Genomic DNA, 21917 nt, shown 5'->3' with positions numbered 1-21917 from the left:
CCCGGTAAGTCTTGGAAAGATCCCTTTATAGACCCCTGGAGAGCCACTGCCAGATAACAGACTGGTCACATGACTCAGAAAAATGAAGCTTTATATATAACTGAACAAGAATGCTGAACTATTGGCCTACACATAACTGTCAAGCAATATGAGAGTTCATATAGTCCTTACTGACTGTAACTGGAGTTGGTTTCAATTCTATATGTAATTTAACTGTATGTAATTTAGCTACATTTGTATGACAAATAATAATATTGAAAATTATAATCCCTAAAATAATTATACCTAATGGGAATCTCAAGTTAGCTTATGGTTTCACAAAAGCATATGAAAACAATTCCATGAGGGCAATATCATTAACAAAAACCATTTCACCAGTGATTAATTACAAAGACCCGGGTCATTTATCCCCCTAAAGGTCTGTCTGCCTCCAATGGTGGCTAAACAAGACTCCACAGAGACATTTACAAGTGCAGAAATAAAGCAATGCTGATCTATCATTTGTCTCAGTAATTCAGACTTCCATTTTCAGCTGCAGTGTAGACAGCACAGAAATTTTCTCAGAAAGCAATTGTAACTAGCAATTGCCAATACATATATGGTATTGGTTACTTTTAATTCGGCCAAAAGGAATGTCTGCAATAGCTAGATCCCAAGTCACTAGATTGCCTTAGTTGTGGTTAATGATTAATCCTGAGTCAGAATACAGTTGTCTGAACTACATATTTATTGTCAAGAAAGACATCAGCTAGCCAAGCTCAAGAGAAGACTGAACTAGTTTAGCACACGTACCTGATTTTGAGCCACAGGAGGGAGCAATCTGGCCATTTGGACATGTGCACATATTTGGTCTTGAGCAAAATCCATCTCCACAGGAATGTCTACAAATTGCTGTGAATAAAGAAAATATATCAGTAGAGGAATATGCTTTAGAGAAGTGTACTTCAACCTGTGGATCGCCGACACCGAAACTTCATTTGAAGGGTTGCAGCAACCTTTCAAAGCCTGTCTGGATCCAATCGAATAATGGTACTGCCTTATCAAAACTAAGTTCTTGATATAACCTTGCACATCCTTGTTGTCTTGCCCCACAGCTCCTAAAGATGGCTTTGCTCAGGCTGCTACCTCACAGAGAAAGATACAGGGGCAAAACGGGGCAGAAGGGTGGATTGGGTCCTGGGAGCAGTCTGGGATTGGCAATGGGTTCTCAGTCTCATACTTTGTTAATTAACTGGAATAGTGGCACAAAAAAAGGTTGAAGACCTTTCAGTCTCTTCAGTCTAGAGAAAAGGTACCTGAGGGGGGACATGATTGAGACATACAAAATTACACAGGGGATGGAGAGAGTGGATAGAGAGATGTTCTTTTCTCTCTCACACAACATCACAACCAAGGGACATCCACTAAAATTGAGTGATGGGAGAGTTAGGATAGACCAAAGAAAATGTTTCTTTACCCAGCATGTAATTAGTTTGTAGGACTCCTTGCCACAGGATGTGGTGATGGCATGGGATTGGACAAATTTCTGGAGGAAAAATCCATCACAGGTTACAAGCCATGATGAGTATGTGCAACCTCCGGATTTTAGATATAGGCTATGTCAGAATGCCAGATGCAAGGGAGGGCACCAGTATGCAGGTCTCTTGTTGTCTTAGGTGCTCCCTGAGGTATCTGATGGGCCACTGTGAGATACAGGAAGCTGTACTAGATGGACTTTTGGCCTGATCCAGAGGACCTCTTCTTATGTAAGACCACTACTTTAGAGGAACTGGTATGCACTCCTATGAACATAAGAACAGCCCCACTGGATCAGGCCATAGGCCCATCTAGTCCAGCTTCCTGTATCTCACAGCGGCCCACCAAATGCCCCAGGGAGCACACCAGATAACAAGAGACCTCATCTTGGTGCCTTCCTATGGCTTCAGATATTTCTAGTGAATGGCCTCTGTTACCTTTTGTCAGGCAATTTCGACAGGTTCCAGTTGGAGCCAGTTGAAACTAGGGATATAGCTGTGTAGGGGGGTGTCTAAATGTGAACTTGTAGAAGCGGCTGTGTACCACCACTTATGCTCTGCTTGTATAATTACAAAATAAAACAAATACTGCAAACACACCATGAATCTCTTACCATTATGCTCTTACCATTTTCCTGGCTGGTAAGACATTCCAGAGCAGCACTACTTGCACTGAGTCTCCTTTGGATGAGAGCGTGCTGGAGATGTGTGTGTTTTTATAATATTTGTTCTATTTACAAACATACAAGCTGTGCATCACTGAAGGCAGACAGGCACTCCTACTAAGCAGCAGAAGCATGCAATGCACACATGTTGGCCCTGGTTTACAAAACAGAAACATCCTTTTCAAAATTAAATCACTGCTGTGTTATTACCCAAAAGGGTCTGTAACCTCAGTTCTTAAGTGGAATTGAGTGTGCAGGCCACGCCGAAACAGAACTGAAGAGGGCTCCCAAAAAGCATCAGTCAGAAGAAGGGGAACTTGGCAGACCATTCCCAATGATGTAGACCTCACGTTAACGGGCTAAGTAATGGTGGCTCCAGTTTTCGATGTGTCCTGGAGCAAAAGCTTTGCAGGGGCTCAAACTCCCCAATGCTTTGGGAGACCACCTACCTCTTCACAGTGCCTGGGAACTGGGCAGCAGATAGATGCAAATCCCCCTTCATGCTGCCCCCAACAGCTGGAGAAACAGAGAACTCTAATCAACTTGCTGCACAATTCCTGGTTAGCTTTCTCAGATGGGCACTGTCAACAGAGGTAGAACGTGGCTCACTGTTGCCATTGCTCACCCAGAATCACCTAGGAAATATCTCCATGGGCTCTGGTTTACCAGATAGCAGTGGAGAGAAGGGGCAGCAACATTCCTCCACTCTCTCTGGGGTTGGGCAGGTATGAGCCCCTGTCACATTCCCCAAAAGGATGCACCTATGGAGCCATCCCTGGTGCTAAATTACTTAAAGCTGCAGCTTGCATAAGCCCCCAAATCTATGTTCATTCCTTCAACAGGATGATAACCGAGGCATCCATTTAATCTAGATTAGATTAAAACACAATTCTGGCAAGGAGACTGTTGATACAATGGCCAATGTCAAGCCACTCCATACCTTATGCTGGCAGTGAGGCCATTACTCGCGATGGCTCTATGGCAGCATTTCTCAACATTTGTCCCCTGCCGTACCACTTCTCATGGTCCACCTAGCGGAAGTTCCATCGGAAGTAACTGGTGATGATGTCAATGCCAATTTCGTCCAGATTGGGTGGCCAGATGTAGCACAATAAACACCAATAAGACGCTCAGGGCAGATAGGAGAGCTTTTTCAAGTGCACAAAAAGAGCATGTTGGAGCTCTGCCCACCAAGCCAAGCCTCCTACCACTGCTTGTCACATTGCATTGCCTGTCTTGCTGCCAGGTAGCAGGGGTCTGGGAGTCCCATGGACACCACCTCAAGTACCACAGGTGGTATGAGTACCACTGCTTGAGAAATGCTGCTCTCTGGGAACCCCAGATTCAGAGAGAGAGAACACTTCATTGAATACCATTTGCTGGGAAATTAGAGCAGGAAAAAGTCAATGCCTTCCGGCTCATAGGCTTCCCACTGGCACCTGGATGGCCACTGTGGGAAACAGGATACTGAAATGGATGGACCAGAGTTTGCTCCACGGAGACTCTTATGTTTTTTAAAAGTCTGTACAGCATCTAGACTGCTAGATCTAGATCTAGATCTAGACGCCTGCGTTGGCTCGGTCATGTTGTGAGAATGGATGATGGCCGGATCCCAAAGGATCTCCTCTATGGAGAACTCGTGCAAGGAAAGCGCCCTACAGGTAGACCACAGCTGCGATACAAGGACATCTGCAAGAGGGATCTGAAGGCCTTAGGAGTGGACCTCAACAAGTGGGAAACCCTGGCCTCTGAGCGGCCCGCTTGGAGGCAGGCTGTGCAGCATGGCCTTTCCCAGTTTGAAGAGACACTTGGCCAACAGTCTGAGGCAAAGAGGCAAAGAAGGAAGGCCCATAGCCAGGGAGACAGACCAGGGACACACTACACTTGCTCCCAGTGTGGAAGGGATTGTCACTCCCGAATCGGCCTTTTCAGCCACACTAGACGCTGTGCCAGAACCACCTCTCAGAGCGCAATACCATAGTCTTCCGAGACTGAAGGTTGCCAACAACAACAACAACAGCATCTAGATATTTATGGTGGTTTGGTGGGTGTTTGTCTGTCTGTCTACAGAGAAAAGGCAGGGAGCGGAGATGTTCAGCTTTGCACAAGGCAAAAATACACAGATCTGTTTTCTATTTTCAAGACAGATGCAGCAACAGCAAAACATTTTTTTAAAGCAGGGGTCTCTAAACTACGGCCCGAGGGCCACATCCAGCCCCCCACAAGATTTCCTCCGGCCAGCAGCAACTTAAAATATTTTTATTGTTAAAATTTTTTGCTTACGCTTGACATTTTTACTTATTATATACCATTTCTCAGTTTAAGCACAGCATTATTTCTTTGTGATTGTCACATTTCTCTTTAGTTCCAAATTATATGCTGATTACAAAAAAGATCCAAGTAAAACTTATTCATTCATTTAAATGTCATTCATTCATTCATTCATTCGTTCGTTCATTCATTCATAAAACTGATTTTCTTTCAGCCTGTGAAAATGCGAAAAATAGACAATGTGGTTCTCGTACTGAAAAGTTAGGAGACCCCTGTTTTAAAGGAAAGTTGGTTACTCAACACAGCATTTTAGTAAAAAAAAAAAAAAAGCAACTTACGGACAATGCACTGGTTTCCGCCAGGCAGCGTTTTCCATCCAGGACAGCAATAAGCATTATACCGAGATCCACATACATTGGGTCTAAAAGACAAGTGCAGAGAGATTGGTGGTTTTTAGGTCCCTATTGATCAGTTTAAAAAGAATGATAGTGACAGATAAATGGGGAAACACTTTAATAATATTTAAATATAACATTTTATAATTTACAGAAGGGGCTTAGTTCAGGGGTATAGTAGAAGGTCCACAGGTTCAATTCTTGGTATCCTCTGGCATAGCTTGGAGAGGCTCCCATTTGAAACCCTGCTATACTCATCGTATAGTGTACAAAATTAAGCTATATGAACCCTTCTCCTTTTTCCAGTTCAGGAGAAGGAAAAGTAGTGGAGGTGTGTAGATGGGCACTGCTTGCCAATCTGGTGCCTGATCCAAATGTCTCAGTTGGCTTCATAGGTGGGCCAACTCTGGCCATGCTGTAGCAGCACATTTCATTCCTTTTACCAGTACAGCCAAAGCCAATTCAAGGGAAAAGAGTGCCGGCCGCAACAGCAGATTCCATTGTGTTTCAGCAACATCCCTCACAGCTACAGCGTCACAAATACATCTGGAGCTCTCCTCTTATCAGTGGCAAACACTGCTGCAATACTTCCAAGAGGTAAGCAAAGATTTTGAACAAATGTTCCTGCCCGGGGAAATAAGAGATTTCTATCAAACACAGGAAAAAGTATTTGTTGCTTGCCACTGATGATAGAATATGATTTGCAATCAAAAGCACAAAGGAGGAGTCATTCTGGTGTGCAGTTAGTTCCAGGGCCACCGCCTAATCTCCAGAGGACCAATCCAAGTCTTAAGTGAGTAAGCGGCCTTGTTTAATGAACCACTTACAAAATAGGATTACCACCTTCCACAGCAGATGTTAGGGTACAATCCTAAAAGTACCTTTCCTGGAAGTAAGCTCCATTGAATAAAATGGGACTTCTGAGTAAACAGTGTAGTGCTGTTAGTTACTTATCAATTCATTCATTTCCATTTATATTCCGCCCCATCTGAATGGCTCTAAGCAGCTTACGCAGATATTTTAAATTTTTACATTTAAAAAAAAAATGTTCTCTCACTCATGATGTGAAATTCCAGACTAAGAGGGAGGGATGAGAAGACGCATCAAAGCAGCACTTTGTCTGGTCATCAGAGCCTTAGACATCACAGGTAGTGGCATCACTAGGGGGTGTGCAGATTGTGGCCACACTGGGTGACACACACACTCGGGGGGGGGGGGTGATGCCACTAGTGACCCAAATCGCTAAAACTGCTGTTTATAGCAATAATACCATCATGTTCTATACCATTCAATGCAAAATTTACAGCAGAATGCAATTTAAAAAACAGTGAGGTAACTCCATTCTATCAAACATTATGGCCAAAAAACCATCGGGGATGGGGCAATGGTACATCACCACGCCCACCACATGAGGCATTGCACCACCTACTATGTGGGAGGAGGTCCATCATAGGGGTGATGCTCTGGCCTCTTGCACCAGATGACGCAGACCCTATAGATGTCACTGATCACAGGGCAACTGCCAGGGCTGATGCACCATAATGTTTCTCAGGAGAGAGAGGAAAGCTAAGGAAAGTTTGCCTAAACAGAAATGTCTTTAAACAGTAGCAGGAGATCATCAAGGAAGGGGCAAGATAATTGTCTTTGAGACAAGGAGTGCCACTTTTTGGGTGCCGCCACTGAGAAAGTAGGTGGCAAGAAACCAGCCAAAGGGCTTCCCTAGCTAAATAAAGAGGGCAAGTAGGCCCCTATGCCAGTGTTTCTCAAACTGTGGGTCGGGACTCACTAGGTGGGTCACGAACCAATTTCTGGTGGGTCCCCATTCATTTCAATATTTTATGTTAATATATTAGACCAGATGCTACCATGGTATGTGACTGCATATGGGGAAATGTTACAGGCATGTACTTTTAACAGGCTACTATGTATACGCTTCTAACAATGATAGTCAATTGGGGTTACTCCAGGGTAAGTGTGGATAGGATTGTAGCCTAGGATTGTTAAATATTTTCCTGCTTTAAGATGTCACTTCCGGCCATGACATCTCTTCCAGTGGGTCCCAACAGACTGTCATTCTAAAAAGTGGGTCCCAGTGCTAAAAGGTTTGAAAACCACTGCTCTGTGCATTTCCCCCACTGGTGATTTTGCTGGAAGTGGAGGACAGGGGACAACCATCCAGCATTTCATCACATTCTGGCCAATACAACAAACTTAGGGCTATAATATGCTATATATCTAAGGGCACAGTCCTAACCAGGTCTACTCAGAAGTAAATACTATTTTGTTCAATGGGGCTTACTCTCAGGAAAGTGTGGTTAGGATTGCAGCCTAAATTAGTTTTTTTTAAAGCTGTATTTCCAACAATAATCAGATCTACTCTCCACCACTGCACTTCTACCCTAGTAAACAATAATGTCTCTAAACAGTACTTGGAGTCCAACAGAATCTGGCAGGGTTGACTGCACTGACCCAAATAAGCTGTGAAATTTCAGGAGGGGGGAGAACAGGATGACCAGCAAGCCCAGCTTCTATTCTGTGGTGCCAGCTATATCCATTCTGCATGTCAAGCACCTGTCTTGTTGCTCTGACCTCCTCTCAGATGTGTTTGTGATTCCCTCTTCCCCTTTTTCCACTAACTCATTCTTCTCTTGTTCTTGGTTGCCCTCTGCACCAAGTCCATTCAGGAAAACCAGGGAACTTCTCTAACCCACGCCGCACAGGGGCACAACTGCTACAGGTTCATAGCAGAGAGAACAATGCCCAGCTGTCAACTTGGATAAGCTTGTCCCTGAAAGCTGGTGACAGGAAACTTCCTACAACAAGTGCATTGGATATAACCAAAACAACACTATTGCCCTCTCGTTAGGGCTTGGTGATCGCTACCAACAGACTGGGGAAGAAGGGAGCTTGTGTACAGCCAAGCTGCTTCTTGCATGCTGCATGCAACGGCCAAAGAGCTCATTCTCTATTTCAGTGAGTCGGGAAAAAAGTATCCACTCTTTCTTGGTGTCATCCTTTGGAAACCAGCCCAATAACAAAACACTCCAAACCAGTGTTTTTCAACTTTCTGCCTTGCCTACCTTCAACATACTGATTTGCCTGACAAAGAACCCCAGTTTGTCAGCCAGGGAGCCCTTATATACTTTGTATACTGTACCAAAGGATTCTTGGACACATTCTAGGACATACTCAATTCAAGTGCAGTACTTTCCCATAGAGACTTTGGTACAGCCACTTATGGCCCAACCCTACTCAGAGGGAGTGCCAATTATGTCTTGGAGATGGCTCTCATGGAAATGCCATAAAGCACTTCGTGGTGGCCAGGAGAGAGGCGCTGGTGCAGAGGCTAACACAGGCAGGTACTTGGCCTTCACACTGGCTGGAGGAACCTTGGGAGCCATTGGTAGTGAGTCTGCCTTTGAACGGTGCAGGGGCATTCTGGGGAGGGGGAAGGCAAGAAGGAGGTAAAACTGCGCAGGGGGCAGGTGGAGAGGAGGGTGGTTCAGAACTAGTCGGGGATAGGGATGGTGAAGGAGGCCTCTGCCAGATCCTAACTCCCCTCCTGAGCCTGAAAGCCCTACATGAAGCTACTCGGTTATGTGCCAGCAATTGAGCTGGTCCAGATCCGAGTAGCCCTATTGGGCAGGCTGGGCTCGACTCAAAAGGGAACAAATGTTTCCTTACCTTGAGGAGGCCTCCGGCTGTCTCCCTGCACACATGGCAGCAGCCATTTCAGCACCGCTTTATCACAGCATGGGCAGTCCCCTTTGGATTGGGTTTCCCATCTTTGAACCCTACTGTTATTAAGCCTAAGAAAATGTAACTGAAACAAATGCATATATGCCTCCCAATTTACTACCAACATTTTGTTTCCCTGCCTTTGTTGTCTCCTCTTGTGTTGAATTACAGAAAGCCCCTCACAGGGATCTGATCTATCATACTTTGCAAAGCACCATGTAGAACGATGGCACAATTAATTATGATGGCTCTACCTTTATCCCACATGTACCAAGGAGAGAACTCATCCAACACTTCCCCCTGCATGTTTAGGACAAGGAAAAATGGCTGCAGTGGGCAAGCTGTCTTTCAGGAAAGCCTGTTCACAGTTACACTGTAATTCAGTTGACACAGCACTCATTAGCCTCTGACATGTGTGGGCCCCTAGCCAGAGTCCAATCGCTGACACCACACCTGCCTGGAACACAGTTTGAACATCATTGCTCCAAACCAACCCAGTTCAACAGGGGAATCCATCATGGATGCACTCTCAGAGAACAGGATAGATAGGAACACTCCAAAGAGCCTCTCAGGGCAGGTGCAGCCCGTAGGAAGAGATGAGCCAGGCTGTTCCACAAGTGGCCCTGCACTGACCCTTTCAAGCAAGCAGCAACCAACTCTGGGCAAAAGACACTGCCCTTCTGTCCGTTCCCAGAGAAAAGCAAGCACTGGCAGGGCCGCAAGCTCCGCCAGAGGCAAGAGCATTAAACCAGAAATCCTGGCACTGACTGGTTGAGGCTTGCAAAAGTGTGGGAGTTGAATAAATTAAGGCCAGGAGGCTAGACAGAGTGGGAAGAGTGAGTCTGAGAAAGTGGCAGCGAGGCTTCACTGACAAATGAGGTCTGGAGGCAGTGAGAGTCGAGGAAGTGGTTGGACTGGGTATATTATAAGGGACTTTTTTTTTTTCCTAATCCTACAAATATTATTTATTCACAGCTTAGTGATATCTCACTTTGCTGCAACACAGCCTTCTAAGGAGCTTACAACAATTAAAGAAATAACATAATAAAACAAGTAATTTTCAATAAAACCATAACTACAGGTAATAAGAAATAACACAAAATGATAGCATTCTAGTGCATATGTGTTCAGAACCCTTCAGAGAAAGTTGGCATTGCCTTTTATTGGGTGCCCAAGACAACAAAATACAGTACTGTAATTTAGGCTGCAATCCCATCCACACTTTCCTGAGAGTAAGCCCCACTGGAGACAATGGGACTTACATCTGAGTAGACAGGCATAGGATTGGGCTCACATTCTATTTTCCAGCAACCTCTAGCTGGTCTCCAAACATGTCTCAGACATCAAAATTCTGAAGCTTTCCAAACCACATTGGCTGTCAGTTGCAGCTACTCGCCTGATTACTTGAAAACAGAGGTATTGTTTACGGTATTAAATAGTGTAAAAAGTAAGAGAGGGGAAATCACTTTCACGAACATTTTCTGTTTGAAAAAAGGCTATTTTTGTTTAAAATGTTACTTAACTGTCTCCTTTTTTTGTATTTTGTATTTTTTTCTACTTGAACATATTTTTGCAATAAGGACAAATAAGCAATCTGAAAAGTGGAAGGTAGCAGATGACTGGCATTTATGTCTGGCATAAATGCCCCAGAATTAGAAGGTCTTCTCCCTTTCCCAGATTTAGGGACCAACTGGAATTACAGTAATCCAAGAATGAGCACAGAGGGCTCCCCTTTTTATGGCTACCTTCACACATCCAAATTCTGATTCTTGGTTTTAAAAAAATCACCTTCCAGGCCTGAGACTTGTTTCAGATCAAGTCCTGCCAGTTCCTGGAATGCACCTTCTTCAGTGGCTTAGGGCACAATCCTAACCAGGTCTGCTCAGAAGTCAGTCCTATTTTGTTCAATGGGGCTTACTCTCAGGAAAGTATGGTTAGGATTGCAGCCTTAGAATGCCAGTAAAATTCGCGCAAACAGAAGACAGTTCTTTAGACAACTAGACTACCAAAGCTCAGCCCTGAAACCTGCTCACAAAGGCTGGAGTCCTAGGCATTATGTTCCCAGAGAAAGAATAATTTAAAAATAATTCTAAATCACATTTAGAATCAAGGTGAAAAAGAGGAAACACAATCATACTACTTTGGTTGCATGTTTAAGGCTAAGAAGTAGCTTTACATCTTTTTCTAATGGCATCAAAGTATAATCTTAATTTTTCCCTGCAGTCAACATCTTGCAAAGCTTATCTTAATTTACTGTTTGCATTGGTGTTGTAAAATGATCGAATCTTAATTTTTCCCTGCAGTCAATATCTTGCAAAGCTCACCTTGCTTAATAATTTACATTTCAAAAATGAGAGATGCCAAGGTCAAGCTTCTATAAAATCCTGCCATCTAATATGGAAACAGTGGTGTCACCAGGGTTTGTTTTACCCAGTGCAGGAGGCCAGCGCATTACCCCTATGATGGACCTCCTCCTATGCAGTGGGTGGGGAAATGCACAGGCAGTGGGAGTGGTGATGTACCTCAGCCCCACCCTTGCTGGGTTTTTTGGCTATAACTTTTGATAGAATAGAGATATTTCAACCTGGTTTGTTTCATTGCATTCTCCATGAAATTATACATCGATTGATATATAACAGGATGGTACTATTTAAAAATACCAAGATGTTAAAAATTTTGGCATCCCACCCCATGCGCGTCACTCAGTCGACCCACACACACACCCGGTGATGCCACTGTCTGGAAACCCTTGATAGCTGATAGCTATCAATTTTCCCCTTGATATATGGGAGCCAGTTTTTGGTTACTCGGTGTTGAGAGAAAGACTCTGCACATGCTCATAGATTCTTTCGTTACTGCTTTGAATGTTCCATGGCTAAGCTCTGGCACTGAAGCAGGTTGTGGGACTAAGCCCCAGTGAGCCCTGGCTCAAATTAATCCCTGCAAGAACATTCAGTTCAGGAAACAAAAAGACATATTAAACGCTGTATTTGAAACTCACCCAAAACAAAGAACAAGCTACAAGTTTCAAAAATAGAGGGGCATAGCAGCTCTCTGCCATGAAACACTCAGAGCCCAAGCTAAAGCTCTGCTCTGATGCACAGAGTCTCCAATGAGCATGGGTTTCCCTATTTGCTTAAGATTGGCCTTGCTGTGAATCAATATGAAACAGTCACTCCAGACAGCAAGGTCCACATAAGGTATAAATTCCCTACTTTCAATCACTATTTCTTGGTACTATTAAAAAAAACAAAAAACGAGCAGGGCATGGGTGATTTTTCACTGCAGGTTCAGAATCACTTAAGGCCAGCAGTGCGATGTCACACCAGATCAGTGGTTCCCAGTGAGTTGTGGCTCCCTTGGAAGTCGTGAAATCCTCACAAAAACCGACTGGCTTATTCAATGTACAGAACTATAGCCCTAAATGAGGAGCTGCCACCAGTAAACCAGTAGGTCAAGGGAGCCACCAGTTTAAAAATTTTGGGAACCACTGCACAAGGAGGATGTACAAAGGCAGAGCTGACTCCAACACTGCAGGGAACAGACAAGCCTAAAGCGGCAGGATCTCTTCTGTGCGCACGTGAGGTTCTTGGCAAAGGACAGCTTTCCTCACTCCCTGGAACACTGGAACACTGGAAACAGTACTTCATTTCCACTGCATTTCCAAACAGCATTTCCACTGCAGGTGTGGAGCATCATTGCATTTGTCCACTTCATCAAAGAGACAAGCCACTCCAATGTATACAAGGAGCTCCAAACAGCACAAGTTGCTCTTGGGCTAAAATGGAGTCGGCATGTCTTCCATTCTGAATTTTCTTTGCTTGCATTCAGGAAAAAAACAAACAAACTCTACATTTAATCAAAACAATTTTTCTCTTTGTACAATTATTTTGATGCATTTCAACAACAGCAGAACCAGTTGTTTTTGGTAATCAGAGTAATTGCAGTGTGATTGTGGGATGAAATCTGGTTCTCACATCATTAGTATTTAGTGTATTAACCTTCTGGAGGCTTTAAGAACTACTTTATATAGACAGTATTACACAAGAGGGGAAAAAAACCATACATGTGAGACAATATTTGATTCTCAGCACAAGCAAACCAGACCAGAGTGCCCACCCACAGTTAAGCAAATGTTTATCTTATAAAGTAGGTGGTGATTGCTTCTATGTCTCCTAAATTTTGATATATTTTTAAACTCAAAGTGTATATTTGCCATGTAAAATGGATCTCTTTTGATTTATCTTTCCCTCCTTTCCAAAGCAAGTTCAAAATGAGATTTTCTGCAGCATGAACCAAAATTCCATTTAGCAAAATTCCTGGCCCAGCGCAAGCATAAGGAATAACCAAGGTTAGTACTCTCTGTAGTTTGCTGCCTTAACTGTGGATAAGATCTCAGTGAAATCATGGTTTAGCTAGCAAAACAAAAAACATGTGGAAGGTCCCAGGTTCAGTTCCTGGCATCTCCAGGAAGGACAATCTGAAACCCTGGAGTATCACCAACAGCATAGGCAATACTGAGATTTCTATGCTATCTTCCACACTCTGAGAGGACGTCTTTTGGGAGAACTTTTCAGTGAGAACATCAGTGAGAACTTTTCACAATGCAAGCTAGTGATAAGAAACTAGCTTGTGGTTAGCTGTGGAGAATCGGTATGTATCTATACAGGCATGATCAAGGCAAGACAATGAAATGCTAGAGGTAGGCAACTCATCTTTTTATAACAAACCGGAAGATAAGGAATTTACTAATCTCCTGGTTGACCACAATATGGCCACAGGTCATCAGTGTGTTGATGTGCATCAATGTGTCAGCTGCAAAAGAGGTAATTGTAATGTTTGGACAAATATTAGCATGAGACTGACTCTACGGCCTGGTACAAGACCTCCCGGTGTCTGGGGCAACATGCTAAGTATCACTGCCTCTGCCACTCCTGCTCCTTGGATCCAAAAGGGAAGAGCAGAAGATGAAGTGCGCAGGGGAGGAGAGGATCTAGCCCCCACCAGTCTCCTTTCCTTCACATTTCCTCTTCCACTAAGTAGCTATGCCATGCGTTTACCTCTTTCAGAGAAGTCTAGAAGAACCCCAGGCCAAGAGACCTTGAAGTTTCCCAATCACAGAAGACCAAGAAGTTCCAAACACACAGTCCAATCTGACTGAGACCATTAGACCATTTCTAGCATTGGAAAAATATTAATATTGTTCCACAAGGCACCAATGAAGTGTTATTTGGAATACTGTACAGTACTGTACTTTGTCCAGTTTTCAATTAGCTGAGTTCAATATAGATTAATTCAAATGAACAATGTAAGGGTGTTTGGAAAGGACTTGAGAAAGGTAGAAGATATTGGGCGTAATCCATTCAGAACGTGCCTAGCATAAATCCCATCGAAACACGCAGAAGCTGAGCCAAGATTACAGTATCCCGTTCATTTCAACTGGGTTTACACTAGAGAAGGTGGATTGCTTTAATTAGCATGTTGATTCAGCTTTCTCAGCTTACAGAGTTCAAGAATGATGGAACTGAGCCAAGAGGATAACTATGCTCAAATATTTGACAGTCAGGAGCAAACAGCCATTCCTAACCTACAGTTACCCTCCATCTTCATTTCCCGTTGCTTCCTCTCAGCTCCTCTTAATCTTCCCTTTTACTCCCTCAATAATTCACAAGCCCAAATGGTGATGCCAAAGCCTAACTTGACACTAAGGAGATGGTCATATTCCAAGCATCCTGCCTCAGTTTAGTAGAAAAACGAAGAAGCAAAGCAACTATGCAGATGACTGGGGATTCTGCAGCTGTGAGGCCTGGATGAGAGTCAGGAATTCAAAATGACACACAGCAACACCAAACACTTCACTGACCTCCGTTTCTATCACACTGAGAATAGCCAAATACGGTAACTGATATTACTCAACACTAAGAGACCTCTGCAAAATGTTACAGAAGCTTCCTATCATTGCTGGAATGGGAAGTTCTCATCCAGTCTGACAGAGGGGTGCCGTTCTCACTTCCAGACATAGACCAGTTCCTAGAGGATTGTTGTTTTTTTAATTGTTCTGCATGCCGATATGAAAACCTGTTCGGTATCCAACACAACACTAGAATATGATCTAATAGAGTGGTTCTCAAACTTTTTAGCACCAGGACCCAGTTTTTAGATTGACCAGAAAGTGATGGCATTAACCTGAAAATGATGTCATGGCTGGAAGTGATGTCATCAATTTAGGCTTCAAACCTAAGCAGCGATCAGCCAAAGATTCCATTATTCAGCACACCCATGCTGTTATTTTGCATATTTGGAATTCAAACATTCCAGCTTGGAAGTCATCACAGAACACAGACTTGGATGCGTCTCCAACCACCGCCCCCCTTTCCAGTGTTCCATCTTCCCACCTATTCAGGGCAAGGCACCATGCCTCTCTCCCACTGGGAGCCCACCCCGCCCAGCAGCTCTGTACCCTGTATTTTATTAACTCTGTATTTTCAACTGCAGCTGAGCTAGGTGCTACGGACCTAAAATTGTCTTGAAACCCACCTAGTGGGTCCTGACCCACAGTTTGCTAACGTAAGAACATAAAGTCAGCCCCACTGGATCACGCCATAGACCCATCTAGTCCAGCTTCCTGTGTCTCACAGTGGCCCACGATGCTTCAGGGGGCATACAAGACAACAAAATGCCTGCATCCTGGTGCCATTCCTTACATCCGGCATTCTGAGGTAACCCACTTCTTAAATATGATGTAAAGGCTGATTTAATGAACCTACTTGCTACTGAATGTCAAGAGCAGAGGGAAATACTGAAATTTGAGTGAAATACTTAAGTTTCAATATTTATTTAATCCTGATCCAAAATTATGGTGGTGCACCATGCTTTTAGTGGATCTGCTTACAACTCGTTATATGAACAAGGATTATTCATCTGTACAAATTACATTATTTCAGCCTTTTGGAACGACATCATTTCTCCATTCTTATATGCTAATCTTTTTTTGTGCCAAAACCATTTGTGTTCTTGCGAGATTCCCTTTCGCATCAAGCTATATTCATTTTCTCAACTGAAACACACATATCAGAGCCAAAACAATTATATTATCACATGGTTTTTGCTTTTGCATGCCAAGTCCTCTTCATCCTTTTGATAATTTAATCTTTCCACATGAGAATGGCTGTTTATGCAGCCTTTAAAAACAATTACAAAATCCATAATGCAGTGAGGCTATAGGATAACTACATGCACATGAAAACACCTTGGATTCTCACTTGAAACTTGGTATTCGTACAATGGGATGAACTGAGGCACAACTGGAAAAACAGTCCCAGGAGAGAGGTGGGGGATGGCAGAGGAGGACTATTATCCTCCACCATCTCCCACCTCCTATATCCTATTTCCCCTCCAGAGCCTGGAAGTCCTATCTGGCTTTGTGCATGGGTTGTAAGTTCTTGAGCACCTCCAATGGGGGCGGCACTTTTCAAAGGACTAAAGTAGGGAGGCACTGCCTCACCTGTCTCCCCACCCACTGCATGTCCCTGGTATACAGTCCAGTAGCCATAGGCCAGGACCTCTGAGAGGAATTTTATCAGGGGGTACAAAATTTATTGTGGGTCCCTTTCCAAAGGAGGGGGGGTGAAACAGAGCAGGGGACAGTGGTGAGCTGAATAGGGGCAGGGAGGGGCAAAGCAGGGTGAGTGGAGGGTAGAGACAGCTGGAAAAGTCTTTGGAGCCCAGGTCTACCCACCCACGTGGCATTAGTGTCCCCGGCATCCCCAGTCGTGGTAATGTCCCCAGCATCCCACACGGGCAACAAATCTGAGTAGATAGGAAAATGTATCTCAGATCACAGAATCTCAGATCTCAGGAAATTTCTGAGCCCCCTCCTTTGGCTCCTGGGTCCCCCTTTTTACCCTGGGCCTGGGTACAATTTATCCCCTTTACCCCCCTCTCCTAGGCCCTGCCAAAGGCCCAAGTCTGACAGTTGATTTTCCAAAATAAATTCAGCAACTGATTATGCAGTTTTGGCCTTCGTGCAGTGGTGTCAAAAGCCAGACAGACATATAGGTGCACAAGAAGAGCAGGTGCTCTCTTGCTCCCCTCCATTCAGGGAGGAGCTGAAGAAAAGCATCTTCCAGTCTCGCACAGAGGTTCCAGGCAAGGAAAAACAATGCAGGACCTAATCTTATCTGATTTTTCCAGCACGGATGCATCCACACCAAAGGTTGCACTGCATCCTGCAGTTGGGGGACAGACACGGAGGCCTCCTCATGGTAAGGGAATCTTTGTCCCCTCATCACGGGGCTGCATTGTGGCTGCATCAGCGCTGGAAAGTTGGATAGGATCGGGCCCATAGTCTGTACTGCATTTTTTACATTAAAACAGTTTTGTTAATATAGACATACCTAAGCAAAAAACAGCACAATCCTATGCATGACTATTCAGACACAAGTCCCATTATATTCAGTGGGGAAGGCTGTATTCCCAGGAAAGGCTGTATAGGATAGCAGACTCTGTTTCTGGCATGTGAACTAAAGCTTTAATAACCCACAATTTCAGACAAAAGGCTGTTACAGCATGATCTCTTATTTATCTCCCAAAAAAATGCAACATGACTGCCAGACAATCAGTGAGTTTGGTAAACAGCAGAGTAATTCACATAGTTACAGTCACATTCATGTCAGAGTTAATTCACAGTCTAACCATGTGAGGGACTGAATGAGGGTGAGCTGACAGAACCTGGACTTAGGCAGCACTGAAGTCATGCAAGTTGGCAGCTCTTGTGAATAGGCTGGGAAACACAGAAACACAATAGGTGGTATTTATCCTGGCTCTGGCTATATGTTACACTTCTTGAAAAAAAGAGAGCTGATTCTAAGGTTCCTCCCCTCCCCAACATACCAAGAAAGCCACAGGCTAATTCCTCCTTGGCTATTCATCCCCCAGTATTCCTCTCATCATGGTTCATAATAGGGGCAACTGTAGCTCATTTGGGAGACACCCGTTTTATATTCAGAAGGTCCTAAGTCCAGTTCCTGGTATCTCCAAGTAGGACTCAAAAAAAACCCTGGAGAGTCACTACCAATCAATACAGACAATAGTGAGCTAGATGAACTAATGTTTTGATTTGGTACTTCATAAATTTCCTAAAGGCTGGGTGGAGGAGGAATAGGAGAAAATTAGCTGCCCATCTGGTTTGCCACTGTTATCTATCTTAGGGCGCAATCCTAACCCCTTATGTCAGCACTTTCCAGCACTGACATAAGGGCAATGCAGCTCTGAGGTAAGGGAACAAACATTCCCTTACTTTGAGGAGGCCTCCATGAGTGACACCCAACTGCAAGACGCAGCACATGTCCCATTGGCACCGTTATGCCAGTGCTGGAAAGCACTGACATAAGGGGTTAGGATTGCCCCCTAATATACAGATTACTCCCCATCTTTTGAAACAAGAATGTGTTGGAACTTTTGTAATATAATTTGGTTAAGAAATCAAATAAACAGTATCAAAAGATGAGAAAGCCATTATAGGGAGCATATGCTCTGTAGAATGAAGTTAGAACCAGATTTTTTTTTTAAAAAGTCACAGTTCAATTTTAAAGCAGAAAAAGGAAGTTAATCAGTATTAAGAATATTTATACACTACTTTCCTGCAATACAACAAGAAGTCCTCAAAGTGGGTTACAAAGCAAAAGAGAGATACCAGCAAACAGCCGCTAGCTATGCTGAGTGGAAAAAGCTAAAAAAAAATAATAATAAGAGGATCACAACTTCTAAAAGGTGACTGTGTTTAAATCATTATAAATGAAGTTATGAGCCCCAATTCTCCCACTCTGAATAGACAACCACTGTAATACCAGGACTGGCAAACAAGATGCTGCAGAAAACATACAGAGTACAAAAAATTCAGCTATCCAAACACTCTAGTTATCCAAATATAGTGTCTACTCCATACAAGTGCAAGCCTATTTGATTATCCGAAAGGCAATTCAGGAACACAAGAAATGTTTTATTTTGCTAGGATTTTTTAGTTCAAGGTCTGTTTGAGTTCATGTTCTCTTTTTACTGCTGGAAGTACATGGTGCGAATATAAGAGTACTACCTACAAAAATCACTCATTGCTGTCACAATGAAAGAGGTGCATGCTTGATGCTTCTAAACATTCTTCAGTCCTCACACACTGCTCCCAAGGCAAAGGCACCCTGCCATCTGGTACGCAGCGCAGCACGGGGTGTGGTGGAAATAGACAGCCAGAGGTACCGGCCAGAAGCAGAAAGAAAGAGTATTTTGAGGTTTTTCAGTCTAAACCAATATTTACCAGTATGGTAAAATTGATTTTCCTTAGCAAGCTTTCGTGGCTAAGTATTGGTTGGAAATGAAAAACCATAAGCCTTAATTATAAATTGGGATATTAGAGCTCCCACTGAGACACTCAAGAGATCAGCCCTAACAAAATGATTTGGACAACAGGAGCAAGACACAGCAGCAATTCTAGATGAATCTTGGAGCAAAGAGCACAACGATATGAATCCTGGAATCCACAGACTGTATTATACTTTCTTCTTAATTGGTATAAATTATTCTGCCTCTGCTCATCAAGGGGCGCTGAAAACTAAACTGCTAAGCACTAAAAATCCAGCTTGAGACTTCCTCCCTACACCCCTTGACTTGAGATAGGCTACCAGACATTGCCTCACACACCTCAAGTCTTTTTCAGCAGGCATAAGGACTAGAAACTTGCCCCCTTTGTAAAAAGAAAATAAATTAATTCTTGAAATAAACACCCAATATCAAATTCCATGTTTGGGGGGGGGGGCTTTGCCTACTTTTACATTAATCTCTGCTTATATTGTATATTTTATTGATCAATTCTCCCATACATTAAAAAAACATACTGTGCAAGTATACCAGTAATACTGGGATTAGGTGCCAGTTCAGCTCTTCTCGCTAACATGCTAGTTTTATTTGTTTGTTGGTTTTAAATTTGCAAGGAGGGTGCATTCAGCAATGATATACAGGCCCCCACGACCACATTTGTAGCTTGAAATAGTACAGTTCATTCTACCACTGAAGAACTCTCCCACCTTACTCTGAATGCGTGCTGGGATGAGGCAGCATGGTATAATGGTTACAGTGCCTGAATAGGACTGGAGAGACCCAGATTCAAATCCTCCACTCAGCCATGATGCTCAATGGGTGACTCTGAACCAGCCAGAATATTTTTCAACCTAAACTACCTCGTAGGGCTGTTGTGAGGATAAAGTGGGGGAGGGGTATGTCTGGACAGGTCTCTTGCATATACAAGTCCACCCTAATAACTCAGGTTTCTACCACCAAATTCTGCCCTCTATCCAAGAGTCCAGAGAGGATGTCAGGAAGTGTATATCACCTTCCTCCCCTCACTATACACTTTTCACATGCACATAGAGTAACTGAAACCTGAACCAGGATTATCCAGACCTTACTTCAGAGGAGGTTTTGCAATGCAGAGCCAAGAAGACCCCCTCCCCAATAATTAAAATAAAAACAGTACCATTCAGTTCAGCCATACTACTCTGCACATAGTAAGGCAGTTTAACAAACAGACTTAACAGAGTTTGAAAATCTTACACTGGTACTTATGAAAAGATTTGAGTTCTTAATTTCCCAGAATATGAGGCTCCTCTGTTCATGTGTTTAGAAGTCAGAAAACTTTCTAAAAACAGATAGAGACTTCCCCCTTATCCGCCCACCACTCTTTCTATCCAAACTACAGTTACATGAAAACAAAAGTCTGCTAGCATCTGCTAATGATTTATACTGTAATTCTTAGGTCTCTGAATATATTTGTACTTTGGAAAAGAATGAACTCAGGGCAGGGGGAGAAGTGTAAGCATCTTCTTTCAAAAATGTGAGTGTGATACAACCACAGCAGTTTTAACTCCCACTGATTTCAATGGGAAACTAGGCACTTACTGAAACATTCTCCCATTGAAATGAATGGAATTTTAGAAGCTCTAAATTTGCTTCAGGTTTAAATTTAAATCTAAACCAGGGGACACCCACTAAAATTGAGTGCTGGGAGAGTTAGAACAGACAAAAGAAAATATTTCTTTACTCAGCGTGTGGTTGGTCTGTGGAACTCCTTGCCGCAGGATGTGCTAATGGCATCTGGCCTGAACGCCTTTAAAAGGGGATTAGACAAGTTTCTGGAGGAAAAATCCATTATGGGTTACAAGCCATGATGTGTATATGCAACCTCCTGATTTTAGAAATGGGCAATGGCAGAATGCCAGATGCAAGGGAGGGCACCAGGATGAGGTCTCTTGTTATCTGGTGTGCTCCCTGGGACATTTGGTGGGCCACTGTGAGATACAGGAAGCTGAACTAGATGGGCCTATGGCCTGATCCAGTGGGGCTGTTCTTATGTTCTTATGCTTAAATTGTGTCTTATGTTTTTTCATCTTGTTTTCACATAATTTAACCCAGCACAATTCTCACTATAACTGCAATCTGTTCATTAACATTACTTATTTATAATATTTCCTAGGTGCTTTTCTACTTAAAAAACATCCAAAGTGAAATACAGCATCATTCACACAATCAGGAAAGCATTAGTTTTAGTGTGTTTTTTTAATAGCTTATTTATTTAAATCATGGCACATTATATTCAACTTTGTTCACTCAAGGATATTTTTTTTTTAATAGTTGTTTAGCATTGTTTGTGATGCCACAGGAAATTTTTGTGATGTCTACATTTAATGCGGTTACGTCTTGACTTTCAAGGGTATTCTGTTAGAATTACAATATGTTCCAAAGTGTCAGCCAAGTTCAGTGAAAAAGTAATGTCAACCCGGATATCGCTGTCAGTTCTAAAACTGTGCGTAGCTTAAGCACACACTTTTAAATTCACTCACAAAAGGAATTTCACACACGTAATTGCAAAGCAAACTGAATCTGAAATTGTGATTTATTTTTAGGTAAATGGAATAAATCACAAAACTGAGAATGCAACCCCTTTTTCAGCCCTACTCAGCACTTGCCACATCATCTGTAGAGAAATACAATCTGCAGAGAAGGAGCAGATCTCAGTGATTCAATACTGCTTCAACACTCTGACATTTTTTAACCTGAACTTATTTGCAGTTGGCCCATGTTCCTTTATGTATAGGCAGCATCCCATCAGCATCACCACCCAATCCCACTGCACCCCCAATTCTGGCTTGCCTTGGCCACCATTGCCAGCCCAGATGAGATCCTACCCACCACATGCTGCTATGTCATCATATGGCACACAGAAGGATTGCTTACAAATTGATGGGGTATGTTAGTTGCAGCACAATCCTATACATGTCTACTATGAA

The 21917-nt window shown here is 43.2% G+C and overlaps 1 protein-coding gene across 3 annotated transcripts in view; it reads right to left on the bottom strand.

The window, feature by feature from the left end:
• FBN1 (fibrillin 1) overlaps positions 1-21917 on the bottom strand; it is a 209991-nt gene that overhangs the window by 181987 nt on the left and 6087 nt on the right. For all 3 annotated transcript variants that reach the window (XM_066635255.1, XM_066635256.1, XM_066635257.1), the window contains exons 3-4: positions 4789-4871; positions 793-891 (exon numbers count right to left, since the gene is read on the bottom strand). In XM_066635255.1, coding sequence (XP_066491352.1) covers positions 793-891; positions 4789-4871 — 182 coding nt within the window. The remainder of the gene's footprint in view (positions 1-792; positions 892-4788; positions 4872-21917) is intronic.

Source organism: Tiliqua scincoides, chromosome 8 (genome assembly GCF_035046505.1).
Source record: "Tiliqua scincoides isolate rTilSci1 chromosome 8, rTilSci1.hap2, whole genome shotgun sequence".
Taxonomy (NCBI): domain Eukaryota; kingdom Metazoa; phylum Chordata; class Lepidosauria; order Squamata; family Scincidae; genus Tiliqua; species Tiliqua scincoides.
Note: the sequence above shows the minus strand (reverse complement) of the source record. Positions and strands in the feature narration are given on the sequence as shown.